This window comes from Scomber scombrus, chromosome 1 (assembly GCF_963691925.1).
Source record: "Scomber scombrus chromosome 1, fScoSco1.1, whole genome shotgun sequence".
NCBI classification, from domain to species: Eukaryota; Metazoa; Chordata; class Actinopteri; order Scombriformes; family Scombridae; genus Scomber; species Scomber scombrus.
This window is the reverse complement of record NC_084970.1, coordinates 19,863,715-19,878,610: the sequence shown is the minus strand read 5'-3', so window position 1 is coordinate 19,878,610 and position 14,896 is coordinate 19,863,715. Positions and strand designations below refer to the sequence as shown.

The window sequence follows — 14,896 nt, the reverse complement described above, 5'->3', positions numbered from 1 at the left end:
CATCTTTGACTCTCTGACACACATAGCGACGCAACCATGCATCTGACATCTGACATCAACATGACACTAGGTTTTTACCTTTTTTCTATAACCTCTAAACATAAAATTAATCTTGTCCTCGTGCTATCAAATCAACTTTCCTCACAAAGACAAGACTTTAGGGCAATTTTAACATTTCCCTTTTTCCTTTGTCTGTCACATATTTGTCTCTTATGTATTTTTTAAAATATATATCCGGTAATGAGCGGATATCCTTAACAAGGCAGAGAGAGTGCATTGGTTCAAGTCAGTGCTAGGTTTTAGTCAGTGTTCTCTGCACAAGGGCAGCTGTGTGGGGCTGGGCTCCCTCTGAGGCCTCCTTTGTTTCCCCTCCATAGATAAAGGGTTAAAGAAGACAAATGGAGGTGGAGCCACAGAGCAACATGCCTAAGCAGCACATTTTCAGTATGAGCAAGTGTTAAAACAATGCAAGCCTTTTATTCCTGTGTTAGTCTAATTGGAAAGAAACCTAATTTCTCCTGCCCTTGCTCTCCTCCTCAGACAGCCAGTCCAGAGGAGATATGTAGCACCAAAGCCCCCAGTCTGTGTTTGATGCATCCTCATAAGGTAAAACATAAAACACACCAGATCACATGTAAACTAGCCTCATTTCATTTCATGGCTGTCCAGTTGAGGAGTTCAGAAGACTTTTTAAAAGTTACTTGACAGTAAGAATTATGTCATGCTACCATTTTATACTACCTCTCTGTATAATGTTGTCTTTAATGATAGTTGTGAGCTTTTTGGGTCGGAAAGGAGGCAGCATATGTTTTGGTAAAAAAATCCCAGGCAAGCTACAAGCCCAGAACCTAACACAAGCAGAGAACCACTCACAGGATCACAGCACAGCAGCAGGCGAGGGAATTACTGTCTAGGTGACCCAGAAATCCAGGGGCAACTTTGTTTTAACAAGCCAGGGAACGTTCCACCACTTTAGCAACTATGCCTCAACCACAAAAAAGAACCATGTGCCACAGAAGAGCTAGCGGAGAGGAAATTAAATATTACACTAGGAGGGAATGGTTCAGCCCTAGTGCAGGGGTGGGGCTATGAAGTGGACTGGGGCAGTTTATGATGCTGAAACAAGGCATTCGGGGTGTGAAATGGCAGTGTAGAAGTAGGGGGTGTGGAGTCAGCAATTTTAGTTGAGTTATTGATTATAGACGAAGAGGTATGATTGTTATTGGGATAATTTGATCAAGATGCTTAGTCTTGACTTTGTTTACACTTTTTTCTAATAAATAATTATGGTCCTATTTAATGTATTTGTTTTTATTTGATCACCTGTCTGAAGCTTGGTGTAAAAGAATGGAATGGATTTTCTTTATCTATGGTATGAAGAATATAATTAATAGTACAAAAAAACAGTATATGAGATGCAGCACTTCTGCAAGGGAAAGGTATTAACTGCAATCCCAATAGGCACATGACATCATTAAAACACACAATCACACTTTTAAGACATGAACTCTGAACTCTGAACTCTAACTTAAAATTCAGTTCCTTTTACATTTTGTTGCTGTTCAGTAAGTGAGGTTTATTGTAATTTGATGAAGGTCTGTAGGGGAGCTATGTCTGTCTACATGTGTGTGAACATGCATTGACACAGTGGCCTCTCTGCACTGACCCATTACCTAACCTAAGGCTTGCATCCCCCCTGCCTGGTACAAAAATGGGCATCTAGCACATCAAAGTTTAAACTAGAAAAAAAGATTGATAAACACATCTGCTGAGAAAAAGAGAGAAAAAAAGTATTTGCAAACAGCACAATTGCACTCCTGTCTGAACACAAAAAAAGTAAATTCCCAACCCCCCAACCCTTTTAACCTAAATGGCCCTTCTTCTTGCCTTTGCATGTTCACTTGTCCACTGTACTGTAGTCATTAACATATTTGGAGTGCAGCGAGCAGAAAGCTTAATTGTCCCTAATTGCTCTGCTAAATATGTTCTCTAATGATTTGCTTCAGATCTGTGACTGCCTTTTGCGCAATTTCCCGGCCGCTGGCTTCATTATCCCTGCCTCCTTGGAACAAAGCGTCTTCACAGGCTGGCCTTTTTTTTTCTCCCTACATAACACAGACAGCAAGTATGTGTGCGAGGGCAGTAATGGTTCCCTCTTGGAGGGATACACAATAGAGCCCCTTTGTCAGGGCACAGGAGTTAAAGTGATTAGAAAACCAAATCTCTACTAAGAAAGAGTGTTAATTGACCACAGCTCAGTCTTCCTAATCAGTCCATAATAAATGAGCAGTCTGGGCACTTTGTTTTTGTCATGCCACTGTTGTTGTAGCTGTGTCTGTTTCTTGGTGTTTGGTGTTGTTGTTGTTGTTGTTGCAGCTGCTGCTGTTGTTCGACTCCTCCTCCTCTGGCCTTAATGCTCTGTCTCAATATGTCTTTAGTGACTAAAGAGGACAGCTCTGTAGTTCTCACTGACAAGGGCCTCTGCTTTGAATGATGAAGGCAGGGTTTGTAGCTGTTTTTGTGTAAACTATATGAGCCTAAAATACCGAACATTTCTATGGAAATGTATATGAAAAATAAAGTTACTTTTTTTTTTAATTAAATATTTTTTTCTCTGAAATGTTGTCATCCCTCCTATGCTTTTTAGAATTTCATTATGCTATGTCTAAAAAATACTTTGTGTCTACAAATACTAATGTATAGTTGAGTTTTAGGTTTTGTGTATTTCAGTTATAGCTGTACCACCTCTATGATCCTTTTTAAACCAAACCAACCAAGAAAAAGTAATGAGAAATATATAGAATAATATATAGTTTTTTGTATTTTCTAAATAGATGTTATCCATTCAAATAAATGTTGAATATATTGGGATGTAAATGTCAAAAATTACCAGTTTGGAAAACTGAAGCATAATAAGTGTGTCAATGGAACAAATAGATGTATGTTTATGTGTGCAAAGCAGACAGAGAGGCAAAAGTAGAGATCATCAGCAAAAAGCAAAGACAGAGAGACATACACACAAACACACACATAAAGAGATGCTAAAACAGCCACAGGAGCAAATTCTGACCTGTGTCTGAAGAGGGGCATTTGCGAATGGTGAAGATGGAACTGAGGTCCTCCTCCTCCTCTGGCAGGCCTTTCTGCAAACGCTGAAGCTTCCTTAGGCTCTCACTGCGCTGGTGCTTCATTGAGCGCACATGCTGGATCAGGTTGAGCTTGGCCTTGGTCGAGTAGTTACACAGCACACAATGGTAGTAGCAGGCATCACCCTCTACCGCGTTTTCATGCTGCTGCAGGTGCTGTGGGATGGGATGGAGAGACAGAAAGAGAGAGGGAAAAAGAGAGAAAGAGGTTATTGTAGATGGCAGATAGCTGGCTAGGCACCACCGACTCACTTTCACTCACACAGTTGGCAAATGAACAAATCAATTCCCAATCACAGCCCTGTTGTTTAACATCCAGACCTCTTCCACTTCAGGACAACTGTTTGGACTGCGCACTTTGTCTGCGTGAGTGTCTGTATCAGTGGGCTAACAGGACAGGAGAGGCCTGGGAGGCAAGCAAATCTCAGGAGCCCTAGGGCAGGCAGGAATCGCATCAGCCACCCTTCAGAAGCCGTGGGTCTGCAGCCTCACAGACAGAAGGGAGCATTGATCCCCTTCACTCAACAGAAGCCTTGCGTCTCTGAAAAGGAAACTCCAAACATCTGCCTGTTTCACGCATGGGATACTAAATATTGATCATGGTGAGTTAAATCCTCGCTCTCTCATAGAGAAAGCAAGGCAAACTCAGGTGGCGAAGAGGCAGGAGGGGGACTGAGTGCATTCTGAAAGAAAGTGGAACATTCCGCAACAGGAGGACAACCTTCAGAGGACAGGAAATCAGCAACAGTATTGACCTGTCAACCCCAGCACTTCCTCCACGACTCAACAGCAGACCTAGTCCAGTCTTAAGCCCACTCTCTGCAATGTCACAACATGCCTAATACCCTGTAGTGACACCATACCACCACAACCTCTTGTCACACCACAGAGCCCCAGTCTAATTACCTCCTGCATGGCTCAATCAATGATGCAAGGCCAAGACAATATGGCTAGGCCTGGTGTGAGCAACAGCGTTATTGACCATTATCCTAAAGCATCACACTGATTGTTTCTACATGTTTACAATAAAAGCCCTAGACTCGGTATGGCCACTTGTGTCATTCCTGTCATGTGCTGCTCCTACATCAAACTCTGGAGTCTTGCTGTGGATTTCTGTGGCTGCAATCAGTCAGTCACCAAAAGTTTTCCTGTTGTTAGTCTAATCTTTTTGGCCTTCATGTCCTCTGTGAGACACATTTCTTTAGAAGTGAACAGCATATTGTAATTTGTTGTTCACAATAAAAAACAATGAAACATAATTGGAATTGAACAGTGAATGAATGCTCTAAACATTAGCATATACTATTTCTAACCAGGTATTAATGAGAGAGACCCTGGACCAGGATTTAATTACCAATTCTGCATTAAAAGAGTATAAACCTCCCTGTAATCATTTACCTTATATATCACCCACACACTCAGTTAAAAGGTTGGAAAGCAACGAGTTATCAAGAAGAAACTGAACTGTCTTGTCTTGCACTGGATGGCTGGCTGGCATTGGAAACATTAGACATTTAACCACATTACATCTAAATCAGGTGTTGACAGGCTGGGGAAAAACAATCATAACAATATTATACCTCCCTAAAATGCTCTTGTCCCTTTCTCCTAATGTTTAATTTTCTGGCAATATTGTAATATTGCTATGGGGTTTTCAGAGCTATTGTATTTCATTCTGTTTGGTTTCATATTTCTCTCTTCTACATCTAAAATGTGCATTAAGACACCGCTTCCAGGAAAAGGAATAGGAGTTTTTTCCCACCTCCTTTTTGTGAGCCCCACAGCTCGGTGTAATAGAGTTATTAGGTGATTGTAAAAGGCTCTGTGTCTCTGTGTGCCCTCCTTTTTCTCCTCGTTTTAAGCCATCCATGATGTCATGAATAGGTGTTGCTGGATATTGTGGGAGCCCTCCTCCTTTTCCTCTGTGCACACATATTGCATCAGAAGTAAGGTAGAGAAACCTGAGAGACAGATTCAGTTATAGATAACACCAAATCCATCATGCTAACTGCTTTTAGTCATAGCAGATGTTTTGAATTAAAAAAAGAGAGTTCTTGCCGCAAATGACTCAAGGCTCCAAAAATCTACAAGAAGACAAGTTTAAAAAATGACAGCACCTGACTGAAACTTCAAAGCTAGTCTCAAGAGGTAGAAAAAAATCCTGGGAGTTTTATAGTTTCCCATAAAAAGCCCAGGGTTTATATAGGAGTAAACCTGAGACCGCCTGCCCCAGAATCGGCCATAATTCACTATAAACCTGACTGGCCAGGAAGATGGCCTCAACAGGGCCAAAACTGGCTTGCCCCACTGCTTGTAGATTTGTCTACAGTGTCAAACGGTTACACCTGTAAACCACTACTTTCACCATCTCTGCACTGGCCATGACCCAAGGCAGTCGGGGGCATTTCAGAGTCAGTAAACGAGGTAAGAGATCAAACCAGGGAAGAGTGATCGGTGAGGTGGCCCCTGCTCATTCAGTATTCCAGTTAGAACTGAGCCAAAATGACAACACAGTGCCAGAGAAAGCAGACTATGCCCATGAGAACAACAAACCTCTGATCATCACACGCACAAACTTTCTCAAACATAGACTCTCAGTGGATTCCCCAGAAAGACTGGGATCAGAGCGCAAATAGAGTATGGACACAGTACAGTCGCAGTCTATCTCCCTCTCTGGTTCACACACACATGCATATGTACACACTTTGAATGTGAAACATAATAATGCATGAGACAGGGCCTATGTCTGTTTCCTATGAACCTGCAGTGAAGCCCTTAGTTGATAAATCACCTCCAACTGGAGTGCAGGAATTTGGCGGCTTAATGAAAAAGTCATGTTGGGCTGGAAGGAGTTGGTCTGCCTGGCTCTGGGGTTTCTAAGCACCCATATCGAGGCCCCAACAGAGGGGGAGCTGTGGAGCATGGGGGGAGGGCTGGCTGGGTCAGTGGCATGGATTCAACACCACTGAACTGTCTGGGAATTTACAGCAGCCATATAGGGGATTCAGTTGAGCCAAGTGTGACAACAATTGGGCATGGGAGACATGCTTGTATGCCTGTGAATGTACTGTATGTGTGGTCTGATCTTACAGATATGATTACAAAGACAAATGAATGATGTCTTAAAATGTGTTTAAAGAGAGAAAAGGGAGAAATTGCTTCCAAAATATACTTACTTTTCTTAATATATATAAGGAAGTTACAAACTGGTAATTTATACATCAACTGATTTTATTTTCTTTAATTGGTGAGTTGTCATTGTCCTTGCTAGCTTGCTACTGTAAAAACTGAGTTGGTTAGATGTCCCTTAATGATACTACAACTATCCACTGTTTTATAGATGTTAAGCAATGTTGTAAATTACATTTCAATGTGTTAAAACATATTCAATTTGATCTTCCCTTCAAAGCTTTGTTTTATACTGTAGTGGTTTTTCTGTTGAAAAATGCTATGGCGATTTGTCAAGCCTCTCTTCCAATAGAGCACCTTGTCTCTTTCTGTGGAGGCTGAAGCAGTGCTCTGTGCTTTTTCAGGTAAAGAGGGACAGGGGCGGTGTGGGCACCACCCCATTCTCTCTCACACAACTCTACAGTGCACCTTGCCCTCTGAGTGGGCAATACATGCCTGTATCAGTTTCACCACCCACCCAGAGCACAGCATACATCTACATTTCCATCCACTTAAATGCAAAGTAAAAGTGCACCTTTAACACAAAACAGTGTGTTTGCTGAGAGAGTCCAACTAACACAAGATGGAGGTGGGTATTACTGGAAGGGTGGAAGGGAGACAGAGAGTCGGTAATTCCAAAGAATGGCTCCCACTGGAGCTGTATAAAACAGCATGTACATGCAACAAACACATCCAAAAGTATAGACAAAAAGAACATCAGAAATGTACGCACACAAACATGCATACATGCACATACACTATTACACACACAGCCACATTCCATTATGATCATACCCTAATTTCCACCATTAAATTTGGCAATGCTGTTAATACAAAATTAATGCATTAAAACAGATGACTATCTGTGAGCTAAATAGCTATCAATTCTAAGAGAGCTGCTAAATTCCCTCTATGAGAGAGCCAGTGAGTATCTGCCTGGATATTGCTTTGTAGTTGTCTCCCTGATTCTCTGCACTAAAAGCTGGTGTCTCGCTGTGTGTGTGTATGTGTGTGTGCACACATACGCAATGGGAAGCTTACACAGGTTATAAAACCACAATTCACACCTGAAGCCATGCAATGCACTGCAATAGAGCAGACCAGTTGTTCAGAGAAGATTATATCCTCTAAAATCACAGAGGTAGAAGTCAGGTGTTCTCTATCAGCTGAGAAAAAATGTACAAACAAGTTCCAGGCTTAAGACTTGTTAGAATAAGTCAAGAAACACCTTTGTTATACAAACACAGTGATGTCATGGCAGCAATTACAACCAATGAGGTAACTGTATTTCGATCTTAAGGGGACAATGTAATTTGCGTTTTGAGCTGAAAAACACAGTTTTACATCTCACTGTGTGACAATTGGCCACAGTTTGTATATACTGTACTGTACAGTACAGTATTTATTACTATGCCATTGTATCCTAATTAAATCCAAAAGAATAGAACATCTGAAAAGGTAGCTGCCCAATTGCAGCCAAATTGTAAAGTGTATAAATCAAGATACGGTTAAATTTAGAGACAGTTTATTTTAATGATGAGGATTAAGTTTGGGTTTAGGGTCCAGAGAATGAAAACATTTCAATCGAATGACCCCTTTCTTCCCAGCAGCAGTGTATTTGTACATGTGCAGAGATTTGTTGGGGACTTGATTCTCATAAATCTGCACTCTGGGATTCCCCTGGAACGTAAGCTGGTTATTTAGCAAAGCAAAGCAGAGTGACTGGAGTCAGTGAGTGTCTGCAGTTTGGCCTGTGATACCAGGTCTGCTAGCAGCACGAACAACAGCTCCAACCACAGAGGCCCCACTGGGTGCCAAGTGTGGTGGCTGCTTTGAATTAGCCACTGCAAGCTGCAACATGCCTGAAAGTTAGGTTGTGGCTGAGAGGACTGCGTATTCTAGGCTCAATCTGCCTACTTACTGCTTCTTGTACCTCATCCCCACCCTTGTCCTTTCTTCTCCTTTACTCCTAAATTCCTGCCCCCTCTCCACCGCATCCTGTCCCTCTATCTCCAAGTATGCTAAGTTGCTTCCTCTACTGCCTTGCTGTAGAAATGATCCATCACTAGCGGTGAATAAAAACAGACTGCATATTTGTCTCTGGGAGGGAAGAGAGAAACAAAACGGACCTCTGTGTCGTAAGGGGGGGCAGCGAGGTAAAGATGGATCACTTTAGGTGTCCTTGGAGAGGATGACTTAACACAGGTCTATGAAACAGAGTAGCTTGGGAGGGGTCATAGAGACACTTAAAGACAATACAGCTACTGGTGCTCCACACCCACCACTCTTACTTACTTTAACATTAAATAAAGCAATAATTATTGAATTCCATTTGAATGAGTAAGATGCTGGAAAGTAAACAATGGGAACATAATTGCAGAGGGAAGGCAATCAATGCAGGCAGTCATTTGGTCCATGTTGATTGTGTAGGCTGTTGTATGTGCTCCGTATGTGTGCATTTAAGTGTGTATGCGTGTGCACATTTGTGTAGCAGTTGCAAATCTAAGGTGAGCCAAGGGGAGTATGTACTGTGACAAGGAGCTGAGTAATACACTCTCCCATACGCATGCACAAAACAAGAGTTGGGTAATCCCTCCTTCAATAATGACCCAGGGATCTAAACAATAGCTCTCAATCAGCTGATCAATGTGTCCACATAATTCATGTGCGAGTCACTGTCTTTGAAAGGGTAGGAGAAGGAGGATAAGCAAGCGGGCGGTAGAGAGATCAATGCCCTGTGTGGTGATAACGAGCCTGGGCCTATGCCCACAGGAGCCCCACACTGGCGTCCAGGGTCTCTCTCATTAAGAACATTTGGATAAGCATGGCTATACATACATAATGTGCACTTCTAATCGTAGCCAGATAAACACATTTCCCCCTTCGTAATGAGTTAGGCCCTGCTTTTGTGACACACAGCATTGACTCCAAAACAGGCAGGAAATGATGTCAATCCCCAAATAAGAAAAAAAAAAAAAAGAGTAAAGCAAATTAACAGCAAGCTGTTGCCCTCCTCTTTCAGTAGCTAATTAACAGCTTAACCTCCTGGTGCTTTTATGAAAGCCATGCTGGGAGGAGCTTGCCAAAATTGCAGTACAATAAGTCTGCCTGCAGGAGGCGAGAGCAGGGTGGAGCCATGGGGGTACCCAAACAACTGTTACAGCCACTTGATGACATGTGTACTGGCAAGGTACCATCTGGAAGCTGAATGGGGCAAATCAGGACTTGCCCTGGCCCTTCTCTCCATTACCCACAGCACTGCGTCAACATCACAACCCTCCATTTTGGACAGCGGTGACAACAAGAACATTTTTTGATTTTCTTTTCAGCAAAACAGGACGTACAGACCAGGCTGAGGCGTTCAGATTGTGACTTTGAATACTTGTGCATTGCATCAGTTATTACAAATAATATCTGATGTCATCCAGTAGGAAAGGAACAGGTTTTTGTGCTGTAACATGTCGTTTGGCTGACCGGGACTAAAAAATAAAGGCTACAGAAACAACTGAACTTCTCAATACTTCACCCCAGTATATGAGTAGTCAAAGACAAAGATGACTGCATCCAGAGGCCACTAATATTACACTAAAAACAACTCCCTGTCCTCTGGCTATGAAATTGGGCCAACAAAAAAAGATTGAAATCTGAAGTACTACTAGTACAAGCTATCTACTGTAATGTGACACAAGTTTTGTACTACTATGCTTTGGATTGAATGTTTAAGTACACAGCTTTTTCAAATATGCTTCCTGCTACAGATCATTTTTATAATGGAAAGCGAAACAACACCTGATCAAATGCTAGTTTGTGAACACATACAGCTATGAATCAAACAGAGCCATCTTGCACATCTATGACTTCCATGTGATTAACAAGAAAATCTCAGGAATGTATGAAAGACACCTTGTTGGATGTCTGAACAGACCTACTCTATATACTGTAGGGTGCGTTAATAGAAGTGTGTATGCATACTAGATAAGAACAAGATGACTGACTACCTAGATCTGAACTTTGCTGTACTGCAGGTCACTGCTGTGTTAGTAGGGTAAAGGCAGAGGCAGCCCTGCACCCACACAGTTGACAAGAGTCTCCAACACCTCACTGACTCCCATTTGTCACTTGCCAGCTAGACAATGGCAGCATGGCCTTGCGGAGCAGCTCTGAATGTGGGCAGCAAAAAGCTTGTTAGGCAGAGACGAAGGATGAAAAATAGTTTGGAGAGGACAGTGGGGAATGAGCTCTATAAAAGTTAGGGAGATGGTGACTCAGGGGATAGGAGGGTGTTGGATTAAGATACAGGCAAAGACCACTTGTAATGATTAATGCAGTCAGTGAGAATTAAATTCAGAGCAGGAACATTACCCAAACACAATTAGTCCTCAAGAACAAACATCACACTCTGCCGTGAATGCAGATTCATTGCTATATCGTTGTGAGGAAGTAGCCATCAGATGTCAAAAGGACTGGCATACACTGCAGGTAAAACCTAATACGTCTGACGTGGAGTCAATGTTACGGTTATGTGTCCTCTTCACACTTTGTTGGTTACTGTGACCTAGAAAAAAAGCCCTTAAATGTGCCGTTAGCGGTATGGATGACCAGAAGCTATGCTTGCTGATCTGCAGGTCTGCCCACGCTCTTTCTTCTAAGCCTATTGTCATTAGCTGATCTCCCGTTCCACCTTTTTGCTGACATAACGGCAGAGAGGAGACACAGAATACAGTCTCCTCAGGCTTGTATTATCTAGCTTTCACCCCTGGCGTTCTCAGTTTGGTAGTGTAAATATTTCATTACCACATAATTGGTTGCTGCTTCAGGCTACGCAATAAGGCTGTGATAGCTGTAACACTGTATGTTTTATGACTTATCTTGTATCCTTTTTTATGTAAAATTCATAGAAATGTGTTTTGGGGAGAGGGTGTTTGAGATCTTGTGATGGGAAATGTTTAGTTGTTCATGCACTTCCCTCGCATGAGCTCGCTAGAGACAGCAGCTAATTAAGAACAGTGATGATGTGCTTAGCCAGTGTCAATATTTAACCCAGTCTTACACAGATATCTTTATTAGCAGCATTGCAATGACAAAAGGAGCGACATGGCGTTTGAGAGGTCCTCTTCTTAAAATGAAAATTAATGAGTGGGGTTGAGTGGAGGTGAAAATATAGAGTGGTTCTATATATGGGCTTATTTGCATGAAACATGAAGTACCCTGTTGTAGTGAAACTGCTATTGAGGGTTCTTGAAGCAATTCATACACCAAACACCCACCAGCTTCAACTGTCAACTATTCTGTACTCAGCAACTAAAGAGCTGCAACTTTAAAGGCTGAAAACCTGACATTGCACTGTCAGTGCAGTCCACAAGACTATAAACTACAGATAAAAAGCTAAATACTTTTAAGTGGCATGACAAATACCATTGCTTTCACAATTTGGATTATGTTGTGTTAGTATCTTTGTTCAATAACTTTCATTATACACATCCTCTGAACCTTCCTGTTCATTCTTCAGAAAGAGGAACATTAAGCATTTGCCTTTTTGAGTTACAAATCTATAATTAAAATGCAGAAAAGACACAGATGTCTGCCCCCCCCCCCCCCCCCCCCCCCCCCAAACAGGGCCCAATTTAGATTTTTTTTTGTCTTCATATGACCCATGGTAGCCTTTCGACCTATGCCCACAGGGAGGTAGCGCACTTGTGTTGAAAAATGGTGCACTCAGCAGTGCCCCCCCTTTCCCCATGAGCATAACCATTTCTATCACTAATACATATGGGCCCTGGTAACACAGATTTATTTACAGGGGCATTCTTTTGGGTCTGCTCATTAGCCAGAGGAAAAAAAAAACATAACACTTTTCATAAAAAAAGAAACAAAAGTGCTCATTGATCAGGTTGATCAATTTAGGATCAATAACCTAAACCCTCATCATTCCCAGTGCAACATAATTGCAGCTGAGATATAGTTGTCATCACTAAAAATCAAACACAGACCAGACTAATTGGAAGAGGCCCATTGCTTTGGTCATGCTGGCAAAAAGCTTTACAAAGCCCCAGAAAGACTTGTGATGGCCGTTCACTGGAGCTTCCTAAAATAACTGCTCATGCCATTAGCAAGTGTCATCATGGAGGTCATTGTGTTGGCTGCCTCATCTGGGGACATCCAATACAGGGCATAGCAAGCTACTACACAAGAGTGCTTTGTATCCCTTCTCATGTAACTTGTGCCCATAAGTTATAAGATCACATTAAGCCCCAATTTTATAGGACAACTTGTGATTTTAATCTAATGTTTTGAAGGAATGTCCTTATTAGACAATTTGTTGCTGACCTCTGTGTTAAGCACTGGTCAGAAAAAAAAGATGTCATTTTCCACTCCAGCAGTTGAGCACTGTAAAGAGGCTTAGAGAGCTGGTAAAGCAAAGAGGCGTGCCTGATATAATAGATATTTCACAGGCTGGCATCACAACCAAGCTGTCCTTACTGGCTACACCATATACACTGCTCAATCGTGCAAAACATCTCAAACTATACTTCAAAGCCTACCACTTTTCCCCTTCCTGTTTATTGATTAGACAGAGCTCTTGTTCAGTAATTGTGCAGTAAATCAAGCATGGTGAGCACTAATCTCAACCCCGGGAGGAAAGTGTTAAAGGTAAAACCTGCTGAAAAGTGCATAATTACAGTGCTGTGTTCAGCCAGGAGAGAGAATATACTCCTCCCTCTCACATTTCTCACTCACTGCCTGCCTGCGCAACCAGAGGCAGAGGGGAGAGGGGTTGGCAGAAGAGCAACGGGAAGTGTATACAGTTTCTAACCACCTCTCACTCCCTGCCTTACTCTTTCAATCCTTCTCCCTCTCAGTGCATTCCCGACCAAAGCGCCGGGGGCGCCATGCTTGTAAAGAAACCACAGCCTTTTGAGTGCCTCTTGTATTTACAAACGGAGGCATGTTGGAATCAAAAGCATTACCACATGACATAACACATTAAACAGTTGGCAGATTGAGAATTTATAGACTGAATAGATAGTGAGTGGGGTAAACAAGAATAGTGCTATTGTTGGATCAGTTCAGCTAGCTATACTCGGTATGAGAGCCAAACTTACCTAAACCAGAGAACAAGGTAGGAGTCAACAGCAGCAGCTCCCTCCTTTCCCTTGCTTTGTCTTCCCTCTTAACACACAGCTCAGGCTATACTCCAGGTGGAGACAGCTATCACTTTCCCATCAACTTCCTGTTCCTCTTGTCTCCCCGCCCCCCCTTTTTTCTCTGCTCTCTCACTCCCAGCTGCACAACCTGATTTTCTGTGCCATGTTTGAAGAAATACAAAGCTATATGTTTCACCTATCTTCTGAAATAGTAAAATCTGCTGTTAAGAAACTTTTTCTTTCCTCGTTCCTCTTTCTCTTATCCACCTGTGCCAACACTTTCCCCATGTTGCTGTTCTGCCTAATCTCACCTCAGTTTTTATTTCACCTTCATCAGCAGGGACCTAAAAATAAATGATAAATGGAATATGATATTTTAAAGTCTTATCTCTTATCTGTTCTTACAGGGTAATAATAGGGTAGTTAATCCTGCAGATCCTACTCAAATTGATTAATCAGCACATGCGGACAATCAAATAAATGATTAATATTCCCCAGTCCTGTGGTCGGACAGTTACCCCTGGAACCATCAGTAATAATTCAGTAACCCTTCCCAGACCACAGGCTGCAGTTAGTCAGCCTCACTCAGCATCAGCCCTCTGATGTTCAGCAGGACTTTGAACTCCCTGCACACAAACTCAGACACACCAGGGGTAAAATAATCTGGTCTACTCTCTCTCTCTCTCGACTCCCCCCTACAATGTCTGCCTACCTGATCACACTCGCACAACATATGCAATATATACAACATATTTTAAGGAAAAATACAGCTGCATACAGGACAAGGGACGCACTATCTGACTCCTATTCATTATAGCAGCATTCCTTTATTTTACTGGAGAGGGCTATAGGAAGATATCTGGATATGTATTTTTTCAATGACTGTAAATACATCCTGTAAACACAGATAGGCATTGTCAAATCATATCTTTATAATACATAAGGCAATAATTAAAATAACCACATAGTTGTACAAAAAAGCACATTGCAAAAATTCCTCCTTTAAGAGCAAATGCATACCTGAACTGCTGTGTTACGTAAGTGCTAGGTGAAGTGCCTACAAAAATAATGCCACCGTGTTCCCACAGCTAGAGAACCAGATGTCTCTTGGCATTCACGCAGACTGACAGAGAGACAGGCTGTTTAAGCAGCAACTGTCCCAGGCTTCTCCACACTGAGCACACCCTGTCCTGCTGGTGGACAAAGGGGGGAATCACCATTGAAAAAAGGCCTTCTTTTCTCTCCCATTACCCATACTATTCTTCCTCCCACAGAGGTCAGTGAACAGCCATCTTCATGGCGCTCCTCTGCATCTGCCAGCTATAACTGTTATTAATCAGGGAGAGGGCCAGAGGCAGAAGAGAGCACCTCTTGCTCCCCCACATTTGCACCCAGGCTGGGAATGAATGGTAGGGGTGGGGGCTGGGGTAGGACAGG

At 42.3% G+C, this 14,896-nt stretch overlaps 1 protein-coding gene across 1 annotated transcript in view; it reads right to left on the bottom strand.

The window, feature by feature from the left end:
* The window catches only part of zfhx3b (zinc finger homeobox 3b), an 89,820-nt gene that overhangs the window by 55,357 nt on the left and 19,567 nt on the right, over positions 1 to 14,896 (bottom strand). The window contains exon 4 of the mRNA XM_062415447.1: positions 3,071 to 3,302. Coding sequence (XP_062271431.1) covers positions 3,071 to 3,302 — 232 coding nt within the window. The remainder of the gene's footprint in view (positions 1 to 3,070; positions 3,303 to 14,896) is intronic.